Below are 20,992 nucleotides of genomic sequence, written 5' to 3'. Positions count from 1 at the left end.
TTCGAAATGTTGTAACTTTGTTTCTTTTTTAAAAGCAAGTTTTTAGTGAAGAATGTGCCGAAAGTGTAAGGCTTAGAATGTTTACCTTGGATGGCCAAAGCACAGGTGTGTAAAATAGAACTCAATGTACCGAATTTATGTCCTCGCAGGGTTATTTAAATAGAGGCTTGTTGAGACTTCCAGATTTAATGCAGTTGACAATCTTTATCCTTGAGTCTAATACATTTTGAAGAGAGATTGGTAAGGTTTTGCTAGCAAGTGCATATCTGTCAACACAATTAAGTAGCTTGTTCTTTGCTCGATTGATTGATTGAACCCAACAAAGTTGGAGTTCCATCAATACAAACTTTCCATACCTTTTTCATTGCGGTTTTGCTCAATCAAAAACGTTTTTTATCTTATAGATATTTTTTGCGATTCTCTGACAACAACTTGTCGACCTCATCAAGCTCATAGTTTGCTCATAAGCTACTTTATTATTTCATTAATAGAATAAAAATATGGATTGCATAACACGAAAATTGCAGGAAAAATATCAAAACATCTTTCAATGAGGGTGAATTGACTATTTCGCATCAAAACCTAGTTACAAGCTCTTTCAAAAACTTGAAAAAACTATACATATTTAAGGCTAAGTGAATAGTTAATACAAGAATGGCGGCAGAGAATACAGCAAGTGCCTTCATGTCAGAGAGAAGAAGGAACACAATTAAAAGTAACAACGACTCTTACAGCTATGGACATTGTGATACTGACTTAGAAAAACCAAAACTTAAGTTATTCAGCACCTAAAATCTTAGGTAAAAGCTTGAAAAATCAACGCGTCCCAATGTACTGGTGATGTAGTAATTGGCCAATGTACTACCAGCAACAAATACAAAGTTTGCCATTCTGAAGATCAAACATTTTTGAATGGATCACAGATCAACATTACGTAACACAAATAACAATTTTAGAAAAAGGGTTCATTTAAACCGAAGTTTTTTTGCATAATAAAGGTTAAATGGTAAAAAAAAACATCGTAAAAGGTACAAAGAATATGTTAAAATCTTATTTGATCAGAATTGCATTTACAACCGATGCTGTAAGCTTTGGCAGATATTTTATTTAGTTGTATTAGAAGCAGTTACCACAAATTAATTTAACACACCATCAGCAATAAAAAAGGACTTTTAGTTAAAAAAAAAAATGCAAACTTTCGAAAGGATTTAAAATGTAGAGTAGACAAAATTATTTGGAAACGTGCATTAACTTGAATATTTGTCTTTTTTTCGCTTTTTAAATTACAACTGCGTTTTAAAGAATGGACGTCGTAATTATACCACTATCATTTTTTGCTTTGGTAACAATAGGATATGCTGTGCTGATATGATATGCTGCATAAACCTCGCCATCATTCATGTTGTCTAATGTCGAACTGTGCTCCTCAGTTCACGAAATGAACACATTGTATGTTCAGTTTAATTCGCAGACACTTTCCGAAAGCCGAACAACGGTCGATTTTATTCTTTTTTAATTTGATCATACAGTACCATGTTGCGCGGATTTATATGTTAATACAACAAAGTATACTGTACGAAAACTCTAACTTAAAACAAAGCATAAGTTATACTTTGCTCGGCAAAATATGAACAATTCAAGATACAGTAGGCTATGTATTGCAGTTTATCACAACTACATCCTCACATCTCAGCAAAACTACGCGTGTAGTTTAACCCAACCCAAGCATTCGGTAAAGACACTACTTCAAAGCAAAAAGTCAATACTGGGAGGGGGAGAATTAATACAGGGATAATACTGATCATCCAGAAATACCAGCAATCAATGCTTAAAGTGTAAACTTTCTTCATAATGTTTAGAGAAAACAATACAGACAATTTTAAAATGTTTGCATTAATTGAAAAACTTTAGTGTAAAAAACACAGGATTTTTTTAGAGGTACAAAACAGTAAGTGTTGACCTTTACTGAAAACGATGTAATTGCTAAAGCAACCATTTAGATGGAACAAAACTTTTTCCTCCTAATTTGAAAAATATTGATACAAAAAGTAAAAAAAATTGCATAATTTTAAACCGTCCACCGACACACAATCAACCTAAAAATAATTTTTATAAAAGAAGCAAAACAGTCGGGAAGTATGGATCCCGTCACAGTGTGGACATTGATGCAAAATAATACAAATGTTTAGGAAATGTCGTCTAACTTTTTCTTGAGTATGAGTATACAAAACCAGTTTTCCAGACATTTTTATCAGTCCCACAGAAATTATCCATTGCCTCCAGTTTCTCCAAACATTCAGGGTTGCAGATTTCTTTCAAGATTCCGAAAATCCTCGTGAATCGTCTGGGTTTTGCCTGCAAGTAGCAATACAATGAAGTAAAAATGTTGACATAACAATGGCACGACAGCTATCTGATCACAAGTGCAACAAAATGTCAAATGGGGTTTCCTTTTAGCAACATTGGCGAAATGTTGCGTTACTTCACCCACTGAGCAGCCAAAGCCGGTCCAACACCACTAGAGCATAAAGCTGCTTCTTTGGCAGGGCACAATAACATGATGGAAGGTGGACACAAAGATTGGCTTCTTTGACTTCCTGCCTACTTAATCTAAATCTTCAACCATTCTGTGATAGGACAGCAATGGAAATACATAGCAGAATTTTTAGAAGCTGGAAGTACATCAACTTAGAGTTATTAAAAAAAATCAAAATAATGCTCAATGTTAAGCAAAAACAAAGTTACTTATCAAGGCGGTCCGCTTGAAAGCCAAACGCGAAGCTTTCACCAGAAAAACGCAAAATTTCACAAAAAAAGTTGTAAATCCTATGTAGCAGAGTAAGATTAAGCAGCTTTTTTATTTTTTGCTTTAAAAAGAGTAGTTTTCAAATCCTAGTAAATATATAAATAACAAGAAAAATATGGGTTGCTTCAATTTTTTTCAGACAATCAGCCACCGCATGCCCCACTGTCCGTGGTAACCAAAACATGAACTTTCAAACCGTACATGCAAGGAATATGATTATGGGCTCAAACGAAACAAAATGGCAATGTTCACTTCTAGTTTTTAACGAATTTCTGTTGCATTTACAAAATTCTAACAAATTCCACTTTGTGATATAGCAGTTACAGTGTTACACGCAGTGCTGTGTTAAACCCTTTGTGGGCCCCGGGGCCAGAATAATTTTGGGCCCTCTATCGTCAAGCAGACCTAGGCCTATAGTGTTGTGTATATTTTTACTGCACCTATATTAGTCCAGGAGTTATACGAGTTTATTTACATTTTCATTAGGAAATTTAAGGAAGAACTTTTTAGATGTATTTTTGGGCGTAGAATCCAAAAATCGAGTGCTTACACGCCGCAAACTGGACATTTTTGAGATATTAGCAAATTTTAATGTTTGTGGGCTACTTCCTTTTTATTTTCTAATTTTTTCTTTTGCCAATTTGTCGTAGAATTAAGACAGCTTCTTAGTTTAAAAGTGAAATTGGTCAAATTCTGCCAAGACAAAAGGTTATCTGTCATGGTTTTTGAGTAACTGTAACAGTTTTTGTGTTCTTCAAATATGAAACTGTAAAAAAATACAATCTGAAACACAAGATTTAGTTAGATAATATTAAAATTATCATTCTGACTTTCACTGTCATCTGAATCGTCAGATAAATTTGAATGCTTGTAGTCACTGTCATTGTTATATTGGTCTACTTCCAGAGAATCCGGCAGCTAAGAGCCTTCAAACCAATTTGGCACTATCTTGCCGCTATTATCCTCTTTCCACCCGTGGTCTAAGGGTGACTCTGTCACAGGCTTGAATTCATTTGCAAGTTTCCACATCCTTGCAATAAAATTTGCTCGCTTAACGTGCTGGATAAACGCTGCCCTGCAAGGAGGCATTGCTGTAGGTTCCAAACCTTTTACCTTTTGCAGAGGCCGCTCACCACGTATTGGCGTAAACTTCGTTTCAAATATAACTCTGCGGGCTTCATTGACGTCACGAAGTTGCCTTTTCCCGTATGTTGCACATAGCCTACAAACTCTTCGAGAGCAGCTTCCGTGGCAGAGCTAACACTGATGGAACTGCCTAAATCTGCCAGTGCTTGAAGGAATTAAGGGTACTTTAATGCAATTAAGAGTGGTCTAGTTTTTCCTTTGCCAAAGAAACAGGAATTGTGATCACGCCCTGTGATGGCATGGTATCCTGGCAAAGCTGTACAGAATAAGCCATTAATTTCACTGAGCTCCTCCATCATGCTTCTGATGTTAACAATACGCCGAGTATTGTTGTAAGCATGACCCATTTCTAATAAAACTTTTGTTTGCCGGTCCACATCGCTGCAATAATGCAAGAGAATGATAATTACATCTGTGTCATTATAACGCACATTCACTCGCAGAGGATTGTTACTACTTTTGTAGAGCTGAAAGATGTGATGCACCATCCTTGTGTCCGCTTCATTGTGTTCGCAGTCATATAAACAGCAGTTCTGTCTTATTACAAGATTGTCACTTTGCACACTAAATTCATAGCACTTTTTTTCCCGTAGCCACAATTACTTTCTTGTTCCCGATTACTTCAGCATAAGATTTGACTGCCACTCATAAAACAAGAAAGCAAGGAAAAAATCTTTGAACTGTGATGAGGATAGGCACTTTGCAAAGTTTTTAGGTCTTTTTTGGCTAGGACTAGTAATGCTGATGACAGTGTCGGTGTCCCCCCGAATTTCATGAGCCGAGTCTTTGATTGTGTTCTTAGTATAATCGTCACATACAAAGTGCACTTTTTCGCTAGTAGCTTTATAAATCATAGTTAAGAGAGCTTTGGCAATTCCACCATAAGTAGAAGGAAGGTTCGTAATCATTCTGATCAAGAACATGCCATCAAAAATACTTACATCGCTTCCCGTATTCAATGGTTCATTAGCTGCCGTCGCAAGTGACTCAAGATGATTAGCCAATTTGGACTTGTTGGTTGTAGTCATACTTCCATCTACATTGCATAGACTAAGGGGAACTACTGACAGTGGGTGAGACAGGACTTTTCTTAAGTCAACCTTTTTTTGCAGGACAAGTGAAGAAGTCTACCAAACATGTCTCTGGAACATTTCAGCTCTACCACTTTCTTATCTTTTGTAGTGCCGAAAACCTTTGTTACATTGCTAGCTTGTTTGTTTGTCATATCTTTATCCTGCATTGCGGGAAAGCCGACTTGAGCGCTATGCATCGGTGTACGCCTTCCGACGTACACCTGACCCACGCTGCAGCCGACGGCAATGTCTGTTTCCGATTGTCCACTCTACTTATGACTTAAATTTGGTACTACCCATTACTCGAAATCGATCACTAGGCAATGATCGTAAAGTTTCTTGCCAAGAGAAACAACAGCAAGTGCGGGTGGCTGGAGTCGAACATGCAGGCTCTCGACTGCGAGCCCAACGCGCTAACCACTCAGCCACTGCTGCTGAATTACTCGGCCACTGCTGCCGAACTGCTAGCGAAATTTCTAACTTTCCTTCTCTTGATGGACTTTTCAGTTCGAGCTGGATCTTCTATTTCATCAAGGAACTCCTGTTGTCATTCAGAACCTTTGCTAATTGTGTTCAAGAGATCATTTCTGATCTCATTTGGAGCTGGTTTTCCAGACGATAGATCTTGATCAAGTGATTGCTTTGTTCAACATGTTGAAATGGATTCATGGTCGAATCGATAGTTTCACCAATCTTCCTGAAATCAGCATGGTCTATTTTTATTCTGTAGGGTTTTGATTCCTGGTAAGCAGTTTCATAATGTTTTATACCAGCCTTCTCCATCGCATAATTTATCACTTGACTACTTGCATACCTCGTGACATTCCATCTTCGGTGGGAAGGAAAACTCTGGGTGAACGCACTTATACCAGTCATCCTGGATGCAGCATCCACATTTACAGTCATCTCTACCGCTTGATCAACAGGTAGCCTAATCTAGAGAAGGAATGTCCAGACAACCTCACAGAGAAGGCTCCTTTTTACAGCTGATCACGTATGCCAGGGTGTGTGTAGTCCATGTTCAACAGTTTCAGGAAGTACAGTAGCATGTGTCTGGAATAGTTTGGCTTGTTGCATGCAAAAACACAGGGATTATTGTTTTCAGACATAAGTGAAGAGCTCAATATCATTCGTCTTTACAGCTCTGTTCATAAGTAAAAATCGCTGTACAAGATTGATGTAAAGAAACCAGAACTGGGCTGTACCGCAATGGTTCCCGTTCCGTGTGTCGTCACAGAACTTCTCATAATCATTCATAAGACCTTTAAAGGCATTTGATTTCTCTACATCTTCAATATGTATATTGTATTCTGTTTCGAAGCATTGCTGTGATGATAGCATGTCTATTCACATTGTCCTTCATCTGCTCTAAGAACGACTCTACATGTTTTTTCCTGAACGCAGTGGCAAGAAAAAGATGTAATCGCTTACACCTGTTGTAATGCTTTGACGTCATTCTCTTGCTAGCCCAAAAATGCAAATATCTCAAAAATGTCCAGTTTTCGGCTTGTAAGCACTCGATTTTTGGATTCTACGTTCAAAAATACATTTAGAAAGGTCGTTGCTGAAATTCCTAATGAAAATGTAATTAAAGCCATGTAACTCCTGCTCTATATGGAAATATGGTTCACTTCAATTAACTTTCTCACCAGTTTAGAAAACAACACAAGTGTAAGTAAACGCAAACACAGGTCTATCATTTCTTAGCTACACCTTTGCTCGGATTGAAAGATATCATAAAAGTGTTAACAATTTCTAGAGACAGTGGAATACCAAATATCAAATCTTATCACAGTTAACCTACTTCTACCATTCCTAACAATTTCTAATAAAAAAAATTTTGCCAATGAAGTATGATTACAACGCGATAATACCACCATACCACGGGGAATTTTGACTGATTTTTGCCGTGCGGTAGCTACTGTGCAGATAAAAACTGAGGATGAAACCAAAACTGTAGAAATTATTAATGTTCATTCAGATTTGGTCATCTGGTAACATTATTGTTTTTCACCATGTCTATGGTTTATCTGGCAACACTACTTGTTCTGTCAACCAAGGTAAAAACATTGTGATTGTAATCTGTAAACAAAAACAGTATACAGTAAAACGTTTTGAGGATCAGGTGTTCAATTATTTTTATTCAACATTATTTCATTTCAAAGCAAAGCTTTCATTATTTTATGCAGGCATTCAAGTTAATTAAAGCTTTTAGGAATGGTAGCCTAGGTTAGTGGCAAGAATAAACAGGTCACTTGTGATAAGAATAATTTTTGTTTGGATCAAAGCAATTTCAGAAGGCTACCGTACAACATGTGATATGCCAGGCCTATAAGGTATTTGAAAATAAGAGCAATTTCATGTGCTAATATTCAGAAAAAGTAAATACAGAAGAGCGTTTCTAAGGGGACGCAGCATTCAATAAAAGGCAACTCAGATGAGCTATCATAGGTGGATAATAAGTGCTGCAAGTTACACAATTGCCTAAATAGGCCCTAAATTTTTTCCAAAATTTGCTTTCATTTAATAGCTTCCCTTGCATTTGATGTGCCCTTGCGCAAGTGCACTCTTCTTTTTGTGGTGCAGGGACAGTGTGACATTTTGAGATGTTTTGCGTTGCAGTGTACGGGAAGACATTGCAGTGCGGTAGCGGACAGGTTTTTCCTGCTCATGACATCACTAGTCAAGGATATTTATAATTACGGTATTGTATGTAAATGTTAAAAATGAAATGATACGGTAATTAAACTATCAGAATGCTATTTTGGCTACACCAAACAATTTTTCAAAACAAAACACTTTTATTGATGAAAATAAATTGAATAGTCTGTGAAATTAAATGTGAATTCACAAAGGGCCCATCGCCATTTGTTTTCATTTCACTTTTGTGCATTCCGATTTCTTTCAACGAAAAGAAATTTAATATGTGAATTTGAAAGGGTCCTCCAGTTTTTTTTTTCATTTCACTATTTGTGCTTTCCGATTTCTTTCAATATCTTCTAAATGATATGCTTCTTACCAGTATGTTTAACAATATAATCATTATCAAAGTTTCACCACAAAAGTAAATGACCAAAATAATTAAAACGGTTGTGAAAAAACACTTTGTGGCAATTGGGCCCTTTTTGAATTCACATATTCAATTGCATCCCACCTGTTATATGTTAAATACATTCCTGCAGATCATGTTACTAACGTTATCGCATTTTACCTTTCTTTTAAGATAGTAATGGTGTTTTTAGAGATGTTTCAGTGTAGTAAGGGCCCAAGTTTGAGATGTTTTAGTTTAATAAGACCTAAATCATCTTTTTAATGGACAAGTAGGGGAAGTGTGGGACCTATGGAACACTTTTTTTGAAATGGTCATAACTTTTGTATTTTAACTTCAAACAACCTAAATTTTGGATTATATTTTGCTGGTGGGTGGTTTTAATTTATGATAAAGCGAAATAAAAATATGTTGATTGGTTAGCTTGTTACGAGAAAAAACAAAAATTTTGCGAAATGTTCCATTGGTCCCACCCCTATGGGACCAATGGAACACCCGATGGGACCTATGGAGCGCTATTGCATTAGAGCTAAAAGCACTGCTCATTGTCAAGCAAAATCTAGATTTTTAACAAAGCACCACGGAAACATTCAACACCAATCGAAAAAAACGAATAGCCTACACAGAAATATAACAAAAAATGAAACCCACAAAATAAAGTCACGTGGTAAAGTTGTTAGGCTACTAAAAATATTAAAAACCTAAAAACTCTACCCCTCCAAATTTAAACTTTCTTACTGAAGTGCAGGCATTTCCAAGATATCACCTTTCAAAGTGAATTCCTTATTCCGAAGTTTTCAGTAGAAACACTATGCAACGAACATTCTATATTGAACAGTGTTGCCACTAACAAATTTTGGGTAATAGGGTTCACATTGAACAGTAACATTTCGGCAACGACTGCATGCAGAGCTTATTTAAAACCGCACTGTCTCTTTCTTAGTTTTTTACCATTTAAATGACAAATCCAGCCAGAATAATGATAGCGCCCCTTACCTATGGAACACCTATGTGAAACAGTGTTCCATAGGTCCCCGTCCCACATAGCCATGATGTTTAGATAACTGGTTGTAAGTTTGAAATGATGCACTTTACTGTGCTGCATTCTTGTCTATCCTATTGTTTAAATAAATGGTTTCATCGGAGATTCTGCGCAAAGAGTCCTGCTTGCCCTAAACTCCTGAAGAATTCTTACAAAGTTAGACCTCAAAGGTACATTTTCAAGCTCAAAAACATAAAAAAGCGTTTGCGTCTTTCAAAACAGCCTTTTCCAGAATTTTCGAAGTTGATTTCTGCTTACATGTCAAAACGGTGTTTCCAAATATAAATATTTTTTAAAATCCACTTTTGGTTTGGAAGCAAATCTGGTGTCCCATAGGTCCCGGCGTTCCATAGGTCCCACACTTCCCCTACACGCAGTGAACTTTAGCACCTCAAAAAAAACTACTGAAACACAAAAACTATTATTATTTGTAGGCCCCCTGAGATGGTGGGCCCGGGTGCCGGGCCCCCCTTGGCCCTCCCCTTAACACAGCACTGGTTACACGCATGTTGTACGACGTAAAATGGCGGTCTAAAAACTAAAGCGGCTACCAATTTAGAACAGGGATGTCCAAAGACAAGGGCACCGTTGAAACGTTTTGTTGGTATTACTTGACACCATTGGGGCCCATTATGCTGTAAAATTTGTTTTTTTACACAAGAACAGTGGATTTTTTTCTACATTTTATTTTTTTCAATATATACCTTCAGAATCACTGAGCGTCATTAGTTTCTTCGCTAGATGATGATGCTTTAGCAAGATTTATTGCTTCTTTAGCTTCTTCTTTAGCTTCTGGGAAATTCATTGCAGAGGAAGGAACCGTATCACTATTTGGCTGGTCATGTTCCGTAGTTTGCTCTTCACTATACAAATAATCAACAGTTACTTTTGCTGTGCTTCCAGAATGCTTAGAGGTGAATTTGGCTCAGTAAGGTGAAACATTGCGTCTTTTTACTTGGCATTCACCAACGAGTGCTTTATAATTGTCGCCCCGGCTGTATTTGTAGTATTTTTATTTTCAAGGACCGAAGTATATAAAAGGACCTAAGTACATATTTATTCCACATCTAATCATCTTTTACTACTTGTGCTTTTGGCTTGGGTTCGATTCCAGGTGGAATAACATTACTTTAAAAAAACACCATATCTGTTGTTTTTTTTGGCGTAACATCTAGTGCGAATAAGTCAGAGCATAATAAGAAAACATAGCGGTGCACCCAGAAATTTGCAGTTCACATTCAAGGACAGCTTACATACAAATCCCATGGCACGCTCATTGAATTATATTCAGTCCAAACAAAGAATAACACAAAAAATCTTAAAAACTGATAAAAAAAAACTTGTTAAAATACTTTTCAAGCAATGAATATAAGTACAACAATCAGCTTACGGGATGTCAACTTTATTAGATATAGTCAAGTGGGGTAAAAAAAAAACTTTTTCAGAAAGGTTGTCCTAGATTTTATAGCTTATCAAGTATGACCACTAAAGTTGGTCACAATATACAGACCATGTATGCCTATCATCCCCCAAAGAAATTTTTTAAATCCATTAACTGGTTTGACAAGTATGCACAAAATACCTGAATTTTTTTTTACCCCAGCTTTGGGGTAAAAAAAAATTTTCACGGGGTAAAAAAAACACCTGTTAGTATAGCAGCTTCTTCTTCTTTATTATTATAATATTGATTTCATATGTTTTGCTATTGATTTCATACGTAGTGTAAAGGATTCTCCACCAGAGGAAAGAAGCTTTGTGTAACTCATATTATATATCAAAAACTGTGAGAGATGCTGAACCCATAGTCGAAACCGACCGGATGGGTCATGATGATGATGTAAACGATTTTGCCCACAATTTTTGTATACAATTTCTATTAAATACACATTGTGAAATCGCAAAGTCTCATTTCTGTAATAAAAACAGCAGAAAGACAAAAATTTGTGTCTAGTATACTTATGCACGCCATCCTGAATTTTATCTAAAGCTCTAGTTTGAACATGCGAGTGGGCGATTAAATTTCGCGGATTGTGAATCCTAAAAAATCAACCAGCAGTTTGTAAATAAACACACAACTAAAAAACACCAGACAGGAAATAAAACAACAGTTTGTGTATGTATGATTGTATGTGTTGTGCACTATTGATCAATGGATCACTCTGTACTCTCAATTTGCGCTATTGATCGACTAACCCGCAACACTAACCTTAACCTCGGACCCCCAATTCCAACAAACATCAATTGATTGTGCATAACTCTTGCATACATTGGCACTGATGCATCCAGAAGTTTGTATTTGTATTTTTTGGTGATTTACTGCTTGGCAGTTGACATAACACCAATACAAAGCCAAAACATTCCATGAAATGCACTGTTTTTTTTAACCCCAAATCAACAAATTTTATTGGGGTAAAAAAACACCACAATAATAATTTACACAAACATTTAGAGGCCCCAGTCTTTGTTGCATCTAGTAGCCTCACAACATAGTACTCACAATATAACATTAAAACATTCATACTACCTATCACTAAAATTTAGCAAAAACGTTTAATAAACTCTTCCGAACCTTTTTTTTGCACCCTTCACTGGCCATATTTACTCTATTTAACATATCTCTTCTTTGTTAAATCCAATCTTTTTCCTCTACCCCTCAAAGTAATCACCAGAGACTACTTAAACAGACACTAAAACATTTGAGTGAATATCTACTCATTTTAGATGTGAGATGGTAGCCTAAGTGTTTTTTTTTACCCCACTTGACTATACTTTAAAAGTACCATAAGCATTAAGCACACAACGCGGAGGAACGTAACCAGATTTGACATATTTTTGTTTATTTTTAACACTTGACAAAAAAAATCACTCCGTGTATTTTAATCAATTAGTTTTTCGTACTCTGCCTAATTGTATATGCTACCCCATGTGATCTCTTTAAAGACGTTTAATGCAGCCACCTTCTTGCATTCTTTGGTATGATGTTGAGTCTTACGCTGGTCAGAAGTATTGATCACTGTGCTGTTTTTTCTTTCTGATAAGTTTAACTTTTAACAGCTGTATTTCGTTAATGAGAAGTAAAAATTATAACACGATTGTTATAACTGTTATGTTATAACTGTATAAAAAACAACTTGCAACATCACGTTAAACGCTTAAAAAAAAACTATTTGTACCCATTTACTGATGACACTGATAAACTAAAGATGAGTCAAAAACAACAAAAATTCTTTTCCCTAAATTAAAACAAAGTCTCACCCAGAGCGCCTAAAAGAAGTTAATTCAGTTGCAGGATGTTCCAGATTATCTCCACCCGATGGCTGCTCCCGCGAGCATTTTCTTCTGCGAAAATAACGTCATGATGATGCAAAAACGTGGTGAAAGAAAAAAATTCAACATTTTTTTCGTAGCAGTTAAAATCTGGTAAGCGTTGGACATTAATCAATTACACGAAATTTGAAACAAACTCACTCAATACACGAAAAACAAATGACCCAATAGGGGATCGGATCATGTACGCACCTACACAATTTATCTGTATGGCATTCACAAGTGGTTGTGTTAACTGGTGATAAGATGTATCAACTGAGGTTTTTGGAATAGCATATAATATAATGAATATTGAATAGAAAAAACATGTTTAAGTATTTTGAATGTAATAACTAGGTAATTATATAATATAGACTGTGAAGTGTGGATGTATTAACCAGATTCTTCTCAAAAGTAAAACAAATTCTCAATTCATCGAAATTGCCAAATGGCAAAAAAAGAAACTCTGTAGCACCAAAACCACCGATTTCGTTTGCAAGCTCTAAAGATCATGAACCAATACAGTAAAGCTGATATATATACAAACTTACAGAGGCTGTGACGATGGCGGCGTTTTTGAAACATGAAAAATAAAAGAAATACGTTAAACGCAACCAATTGATCAAAAGGCTTTTTATTGTGTTAATATGGGTTGTATAAGTAATGACTAGTTAATAAGAAAACTACATTACCTGCCGTTAATTTATATTGATGAAACATTCTTCAATAAACTCACAAAATTGATTGTAGTTCGGTCATGTAAGCCAGACTGAGCTATAAAAGAGATTCTTCTGCATCATTGATATATCATACAGTATACACAAACAATAAACCGCTCAACACTTCCAATCCCATTGCTGCAAATAAGACCGACGTAACTTTGCAATTAACAAATCAATCGGAAGATAATGTTTTATTACTGTGAGTCCAAGCAGGTGAAGAAAGCGTATCTTTGAAGGTTTACTTTGCAATCTCACGACCTATAATACGCTCCACAAAACTTCATCTTACGTTTTTGCAACGACGCCACACACATCCAACTACAATTCCACCAATGATGGCCAACACGACAATGATTAACAGTTTGGGTGAGAGTTCTGAAAAGGCATTTTCCAAGATGTTACTATGGTCGAACCGTAGAGACCCATGAATCACCCTATTTTAGTGCATTTCATTTCTAAAAAAATGCATTTTTTTTCATTTTTGGCATTTTTATCAAATCAAACAGTGTCATTCATTACACAATGAATATTATACCGGTAATCCACAATGCGATACTTGCATTCAGTGTGACTGTATGTATATTCAATATCCATAAATAGCAGTATCCCTTGGATGTGTGATGTTAATTCCCTTCAAAAAAGTGTAAATAAACCATTGTCGAACTCGAAACCATTTAGCATACGGTAGGCTACCAAGTACCAATTAAAAACTCAATACATCACAGCTCTATTATCTTACCTGATTTCTTTGGTTCATTTGGTAAGGTTGTTGATGCAATGGAGATTATATTTGATGTCTCAGTTTCGCTAAACACAAACATGCACTATATCATATCAGTAAAAACATAGCCACAGATACATCAACACATAAAATCAGATGACGCTCCTGAGCCTAAGCGATAATAAACATCTAAAGATAGAAAATAGCTGTAATGTGAACTTCCTTGTAGTTGTACAAATGGTCCAGTCAAATGACCTAAAACATTATTTATGATATAGTGATCTTTACGTCATTAAACATCCTCCTTCATAACAAAAATAATCCTGTATGAATGATACAAGTTGAACAGCTATCGTGGTCTTGCCAAAAATCATTTGTAAAATCAGAATCTGCTAAACATGTTGTTGTTGACATATTCATGAATGTGACAAAACGGCATAATAAATTCTTGCTTCTACCAAAACATGGTTTATGTCTTGGTGGACCAAATAAATTATGAAAACAAGAAGTATACGTTGATTCAAGTCTTGAGGCTTTCAAAAAGAAGATTGCAGTTTATGAGTCTCACATGTTATGCTCACCTTTTCTTCCACGTTCTCGTAGTTGGTAAATATGGTGTAGAATCCTGGCACATTGTAGTGTTGTAATCCCCTTTTCTGGAAAAGTATGCAGACAATTACACAGACATTTAACAAACAACAGTTAAACCAATATATACAACTGCACACTTTTAGCATTTATTACCAACAATCACTATGCATAGCCCAGTTCAAAGCGTATTAATTTGTAGCTTTTTAACTACATACGTTCTAGGGTCTGCTACTATTCGGTGAGTTCCTAACCTCTAACCCTTAACCCCTAACCCTAAAACGGCAATGATAATTAGGCTACGGTACCCGATAATTAAAAAAAAAAAAATTGAAAAAATTACCGAATAGGGATCGGACTCACCGAATCGGACTCACCGAATTAGACTCACCGAATCAGATTCACCGAAACGGGCCATTCCGTACGTTCTAGCATGATATTATGTGCCAACTATTTACAATGGTCATACAATTCACGAGAATGACCTAATCTCAGTTGCAGAAGTCACAACAGATTGAACTCACTCAATTTCTACAAGTTTCTCTCAGTTAAAAGAATTCAGAGATTTTAAGGGTTGCTGTATCATAAACATGTCACCAGATTTCAAATTTCATTAGAATAATTAATCATTGTGATGTAATATTACCATCTCAGTTTATGGGCTACATGATAGCATATTTTCCAGTACAGTATATTTCCTATGGCATAGAATTACAATTAGGTTTTACCAAATTTTCTGGTGGTGGATAAGACTTAAATTTTATATCTACCATAGTGATTAAAGTTAAAAAGTCCTGTAGGACTTGTTATATCTGCAGTTCTTATTACCAGCACTGTAATACTGTAATGTCAGGTCGTTATGATTATAATAGTATAACATGTAGGATGTAGATCTATGATGTAACATTAGAAGGACTTCATTTAATTGAGTTCAATTTTGTTGCGTTTAGAGGTGCTAGAAACCGCTGAAACAAAATGCAAGGATTGCTCTTAAACAAACTTTTGGTTTAACATTGCTTTACTTGTAGTCCTTGTAGTATATCATGGTATTTCCCAACTACTAGTTTTCTATGTAAGAGTACACATGGGAAACATGAAATTTACTTACATGCATGGCTTAACTTGAAACAACCCTTTAGGGCATCGACAACATAGATAAGGACATCCATTTTCATCGTATGAGTAAGCCATGCTGTGACCTATTGCATTTTGCTCTGCCAATGGACACGGATTCACTAAGTGATCATCTTTGTGTGCATTTGATGAAGTCAGCATGAAGCAGTCCACATAACTTGATGTAGTGGACATTGTTGTTGGTACAAAAAAAATGAGCTAAAAACATTTAAAATATGTTTTTACAAATTATGATATTTAACATAATTTGCATGATATATTAGGATTACCATGTTTGATGATGCACAATTCCTGACAAATTCGTCTCAGTCGCGTTGACGAATTTTTGTGTACCGAATACATTTATTATCAGGCCTCGAAATTCACAGCGGACACATCTGCTGTCACAGCATTTGATGTCTGCTGGAAGTACCATCTAGATCGGTCATATTTGTCCGCCGAGAAATAACACAGGAACTAGCGATACAAATTGTCATTGCATAGCACGAACCATTGTTGCGAGAATATCAGAGATGTATGCGAGAATATCATTGAATCAGCGGAACAAAGGTGAATTCTTCGTTAAGAATCGGTGGGAGAATGGTACTTCTACAGTCTACTACACTAATGAATCACGTGGGTCGCGGAACTTAGTTCAAGTCTTACGTCACAATGTCTGGCTTTGATCTCAAGTAACATTGATAAGGCAAGGTTGGTTACAAAATTAAATTATATGAATAGGCTATTACAGCAAAAAAGAAAAGGCCCAGGAAAATTCACTTTCGCTCACATGGCACGCAAAAATAAACCTTAAGAAAAAAGCCTAGTGAAAGTTTGCACAACAGAAAATAGTAGTGTTAGTGTAGATTTGTAGAAGTTTTCCGAGTGGTGCCCAGAGCATTGTGACGCAAGAAGCTACACGATCTCGTTCGGTGGAAGTTTATCAGTTATGCGCATATTAAGCAGCTACACGGCGCTTAGACTCTTCAAGCGCACGTCGTTGGAGGTCTGATGAAGGCCTTTTAGAGTGATTTTGCTGAAATTTTAAAAAACCTTCTAAACAGTACCGGTAGCTATAGTTCTCAAATGGCGAAGAATTATCAAGATGAAGTGATTAAGCATGACGATCTACGCTAAAACTAATGTGTCTGCCGTGAGACTTAATTTGTCCGCCGAGATAGCTGCAGACCGCAGACCGGACACGTTTATCCGCCGTCAACAAAAACGAATTTCGAGGCCAGGAAATTACATACTTCGAAACCACATTGCCGCCATCGCTTTTGGTGAGACAGAAAGTACAAAATACAAAAACAGCAAGAATCGTAGCATTTTACTACAGCAGAAATCGCCCAGCTCGACACCTCAATGGAAATCGAAAAAGCAGTTGAGTTAAACAAAACATGAATTTTCCATGCAAATAAGGCAAACCCTGTGCATTTTTGCTTATTACTGTAGTAGACGGTTATAGGTGAATTGTTCGTAAACAGTTGTTCGTAAAGCAATTGTTCGTAAACAATTGTTCGTAAACAATTGTTTGTAAAATCAATTCTTTGTAAAGCAATTCTTCGTAAAGCAATTCTTCGTATACATCAATTCTTCGTATAGGTGAATTGTTCGTAAACAGGTGATAGGTGAACTGTTCGTGAACAATTTTTCGCAACAGCAAGGTTTGTCTTGCAATTTCCGATGAAGGTGCGTAATGCAAATTTTCCTGAATAACCAAGTTACGACAACACAAAGAAATAAGCACAATGAAAAAGCGTATTTTTTGTTATTTATTGGAATACAACAATTGTCTGTGTTTAGCAATTCTTTGCTTACACTACCAATACTACTTTGAGTAACTTCGTACAAATTGCCCACGAGTCAAGTTTAGTATGAAGTATTGTGTGCAATTCCACGCAAGTAATCACAAATTTCATCATCTTGAAAATCTTGACGCCAAGTTCGGACGACTCTAGTTAGTCTTTCTGCACTGTCCTTGTACTTCTTCTTTGGAGTGGGTCCTGCCTGGCCACTGACATACTGTTCAATGCGAACCTCATTTAGGTTTTGCTCTCGCTTGATTGCAGATATGAACTTCCAAATATCTGGATGATTTGCAGATACCTGGAACATGAACCCTCTGTGCCATCCTTCAATGCTATAGCAGCAGGTGGGAAAGCATTTGTCAGCCATGAAGTTCCGAGAAAACTTTACGCAAGCGGTCTTGTGAATAAAGTACTTTGCCACTTATAATCACAAAGGATTAGAAAGCAGTCAAAGCACCCTACAAATCACAATACACAATGTCTATGCTTGAATTGTTAACATTATTGATTGCGAACCAGGTGACAATTGGTGGAAAGCTTTAACAATAGCTACGAAGCGTGGCATACACTGGCCAAGTTTGGCAGCTATTGCTAATGCTTTGCTGACTTTTAATGCAGAGAACGCAACCGTACAACGTGGATTCAGTTTGCTTTCTCAGTTGCAAACTCCAAAAAGAAATCGCTTTTTGCCAAAAAGTGATATGCTACCATACAATATATGATAGTCTGTTTGAAGGCACCAGCTCTTCACCACATACCGTATACGAATTGTTGAAATCTAGGCTACAAAACTCCATTTGCAGATGACTACATGATTGCAAACAATGCCATGCTCTTTCAAAAGCACCACATCAAATCCAATCCTGGCAGTGTAACGGGCTATGTCCAGTTTGTGTTTTACAACCGGTTGTTACTTTGAGAACCTCACTGGGCTATGTTCAAAAAAAGGGACCGTGTAAAAAATGGGGGGTGCCACACAATTTTGAAAAACATCTAGTTGTGTGCAAACCAAGGAGAGCATGGTATAGTTGTAAGTATGTGGCATTGGTGTTTGATCCATTTGAGATATCAAAAACATTCAAAAAAATAAATGTTTTTTTACGTTTATCTCAGTTTGATGATTTTGGACATAACACCATTTGGTTTACCTCAAGTCAACGATATGGTGCCAAGATCTGGGACTTTCATGAGTCAGACATTCAAACTTGAAAAAAATTCTAATAAGGTCAAAAGAGTCTGGTTCGATCAAGTCCGGCAAGCGAGTGGAGTTTAGAAATGCATTTGAACTAAGTCTTTACCAATAACGGCTCTCTCAGAACTTGATTGAAATGTTTGCATCTTTTGCCACATTCGGACCTTGGTGGATATGCTCACACGATCACTTGCAAAAGCAAACACAACGTGGCGCTCAATGAAGTACCACAGGTGAAGGTTGAGTTTCGTGCGTGCAGTAACAGCCATTTCAAGGAAAAGGTCCAGGCCGCCTAAGTTGCTTCTTTTAGAGGTGGGCTGAATGGCATTTTTGAGAGTGTTCCACATTTCTAAGTCATACGCTGCAGCAATTGTCAAACTTGGGGATGTAAACCAATATTTTGTAAACCGATGTAGAAAACACGAAAAAACGATCTTGGCGTCCATATTGTTTAACATAGCGATAACTCAATGATATTTCAACATAAGAAAATGTTCGATATTGAGTTGTGGCTAAAAATCGCATTTCCGCCTTTTTTCTATTTCAATAAATTCCATTAAATTTCGAAATTTACTTCAATAACTGTGGAATTAAAACAGTCAAAGTATTTAATGACCTCACAATTGCTTCTAAACAATATCTTTCAATGATATTTCAACATAAGAAAATGTTCGGTATTGAGTTGTTGTTACAAATTGCATTTCCGCTTTTTTCCTGTTTAGGAATCCAAGATCGTATTTACGCGTTTTCTACATCGGTGTTAAAGCGCTATTTCTGCGGACAATACGTCATTTCACGCCCGGCTTATTTCTACGTTTTCACCTTTTAGTGTTGCCCTGAGATTAATCAGAGAGACATAGATATGGTATATATAAACTTTTTGGCATAAAATGGCTATATCATATCTTTAACGCCGTAGATATAGCCACTTCTTAGGTATTATGTTATAAATTGATACTTCTAGTTCTATAAACATGAAAATAAATTCTTTCAAACCGTACAAAGTAGGCTACTTACCAAACAAACCAGTCCAATGAGTTTTTTGTATACACTATTGTCAAAACAGACCAAACAAAAGTTGTCAAAATCTGAAAGTGTCTTCTTTTTCATAATTTTTGTCATAGCTTTCTCACTCAACATTGCCTCCAACCTCAGTACAGTATCTTGCCAAGACCAAAATTGAAAAGCCAAATCCACTTCAAATTAAGCCAGAAAGGTTAAAACTCACACAAATATTTCATGTGCAATTAGTTTAATTCCTATTGTAATGTATGTAATGTAACCTATAGGCCTATATGGCTCTATATGGCCCGTATATATGTATGTAATTCCTATTGTAATGCCTATAAAAATAGAAAGTGGCTATTTTTCGACACTTAATGCCATGGTTACAATCAGGTGTTGCCAGAGTTAGGATTATAAAGTTAGGAAGAGTTAAGGTACGGGTTAGAGTTAAGATTAGGGTTTTGATCTTGGCCAGGACTAACAAAAATTTCCAAATGCAAGTTTTTGTTTTTAACAGCTTTAAACTTTTCTCAAATTAAGGCAGAATTCCTTATCTGGCAACATTATTGAGGCTATTATTACATTATATAGTGTAAATATAGCCACAGCTTGAAAAATAAGACATAATGAAAACAAGCCATATTGACGCCGACAAGAGTGACATCAATATCAGTCATAAATTTTTTAGTGTGTTAGAGCCATCACATGAAATGTAGCTATGGAAAGTAAAATCCTTTGTGGAGGCCGAAGAAGCAAGGTCTTGAGCTTTTCCAATTTTGTGTAGCTTGGAAGCTGCAGCCCTTTGCATTTTCAAAAGGAGCTGGAGTGAAAGCTGTAAATAAAATTGATGTGGAGCTGGAATCAGTTGTTTGATAGACAGCTCCAGTTTAAATAAATTTCACAAAATGGTAGACTACTGCTATTGGCTGATTTCACAAAATTTAACAGCAACCTATCACAAAACTGAAGGTTAAACGAGAAGATTCCAAACGAGAAGGTTATTGTTTCAGTGAGGTAGATGTAAATTAGCAGAAATCTTGCGGGTATAGGCTATACCAGTGGTTCCCAACCTTTTTTGTTGCGTTCCTCCCTTTGCCTATTTTGGAACTATTCATTCCTCCCCATATTACTAAAAACAAAAAAGGGAGTCCTAAATTTTAGAAACCCTAGAATTTTAACTAAAATGGTTTCTCTAGAATTCCCCCAGATTGTAATAGACACCATTATGTTAGGGTTCTAAGACTCTTTCCTCATTCCGATCGGAAGTAAAAACGGGATCAGGGACCGCACAGCCGGCGGTCTATAAAAATTACCAGATATGCCAGTTTTTGGTTTGGCTTATCAAAACCATCGTGTCGATCATCCTCATTCTGCGCAAGCGGAACCCAAGGTATGTGAAGGTTTTTTAGTGGCGTGTT

At 36.3% G+C, this 20,992-nt stretch overlaps 1 protein-coding gene across 1 annotated transcript; it reads right to left on the bottom strand.

The window, feature by feature from the left end:
* Window positions 1-463: 463 nt before the first annotated feature.
* LOC145773678 (uncharacterized) lies at window positions 464-19,844 on the bottom strand. Its single transcript, XM_082584818.1, has 8 exons — window positions 19,587-19,844; window positions 15,562-15,785; window positions 14,447-14,521; window positions 13,884-13,951; window positions 12,974-13,519; window positions 12,372-12,455; window positions 9,821-9,979; window positions 464-2,355 (listed from the first exon to the last, which is right to left on the bottom strand). Exons 1-5 carry the CDS (start codon window positions 19,707-19,709, stop codon window positions 13,425-13,427), a joined length of 585 nt encoding a protein of 194 aa, XP_082440944.1. The 5' UTR covers window positions 19,710-19,844; the 3' UTR covers window positions 464-2,355; window positions 9,821-9,979; window positions 12,372-12,455; window positions 12,974-13,424.
* Window positions 19,845-20,992: the final 1,148 nt, after the last annotated feature.

This window comes from Aplidium turbinatum, chromosome 1, assembly GCF_918807975.1.
Source record: "Aplidium turbinatum chromosome 1, kaAplTurb1.1, whole genome shotgun sequence".
Classification (NCBI taxonomy): Eukaryota; Metazoa; Chordata; class Ascidiacea; order Aplousobranchia; family Polyclinidae; genus Aplidium; species Aplidium turbinatum.
The sequence above is the reverse complement of the archived record's forward strand: the minus strand, read 5'-3'. Positions and strand labels throughout refer to the sequence as shown.

Coding starts and splice junctions, on each gene's coding strand:
- LOC145773678 (XM_082584818.1), bottom strand. CDS start 19,709: ATGTTGAGTGAGAAAGCTATGACAAAAATTATGAAAAAGAAGACACTT. Junction 14,522..15,561: donor TTTCAAGTTAAGCCATGCAT/GTAAGTAAATTT, acceptor ATACTTTTCCAG/AAAAGGGGATTACAACACTA. Junction 13,520..13,883: donor AAATGAACCAAAGAAATCAG/GTAAGATAATAG, acceptor ATGCCTTTTCAG/AACTCTCACCCAAACTGTTA.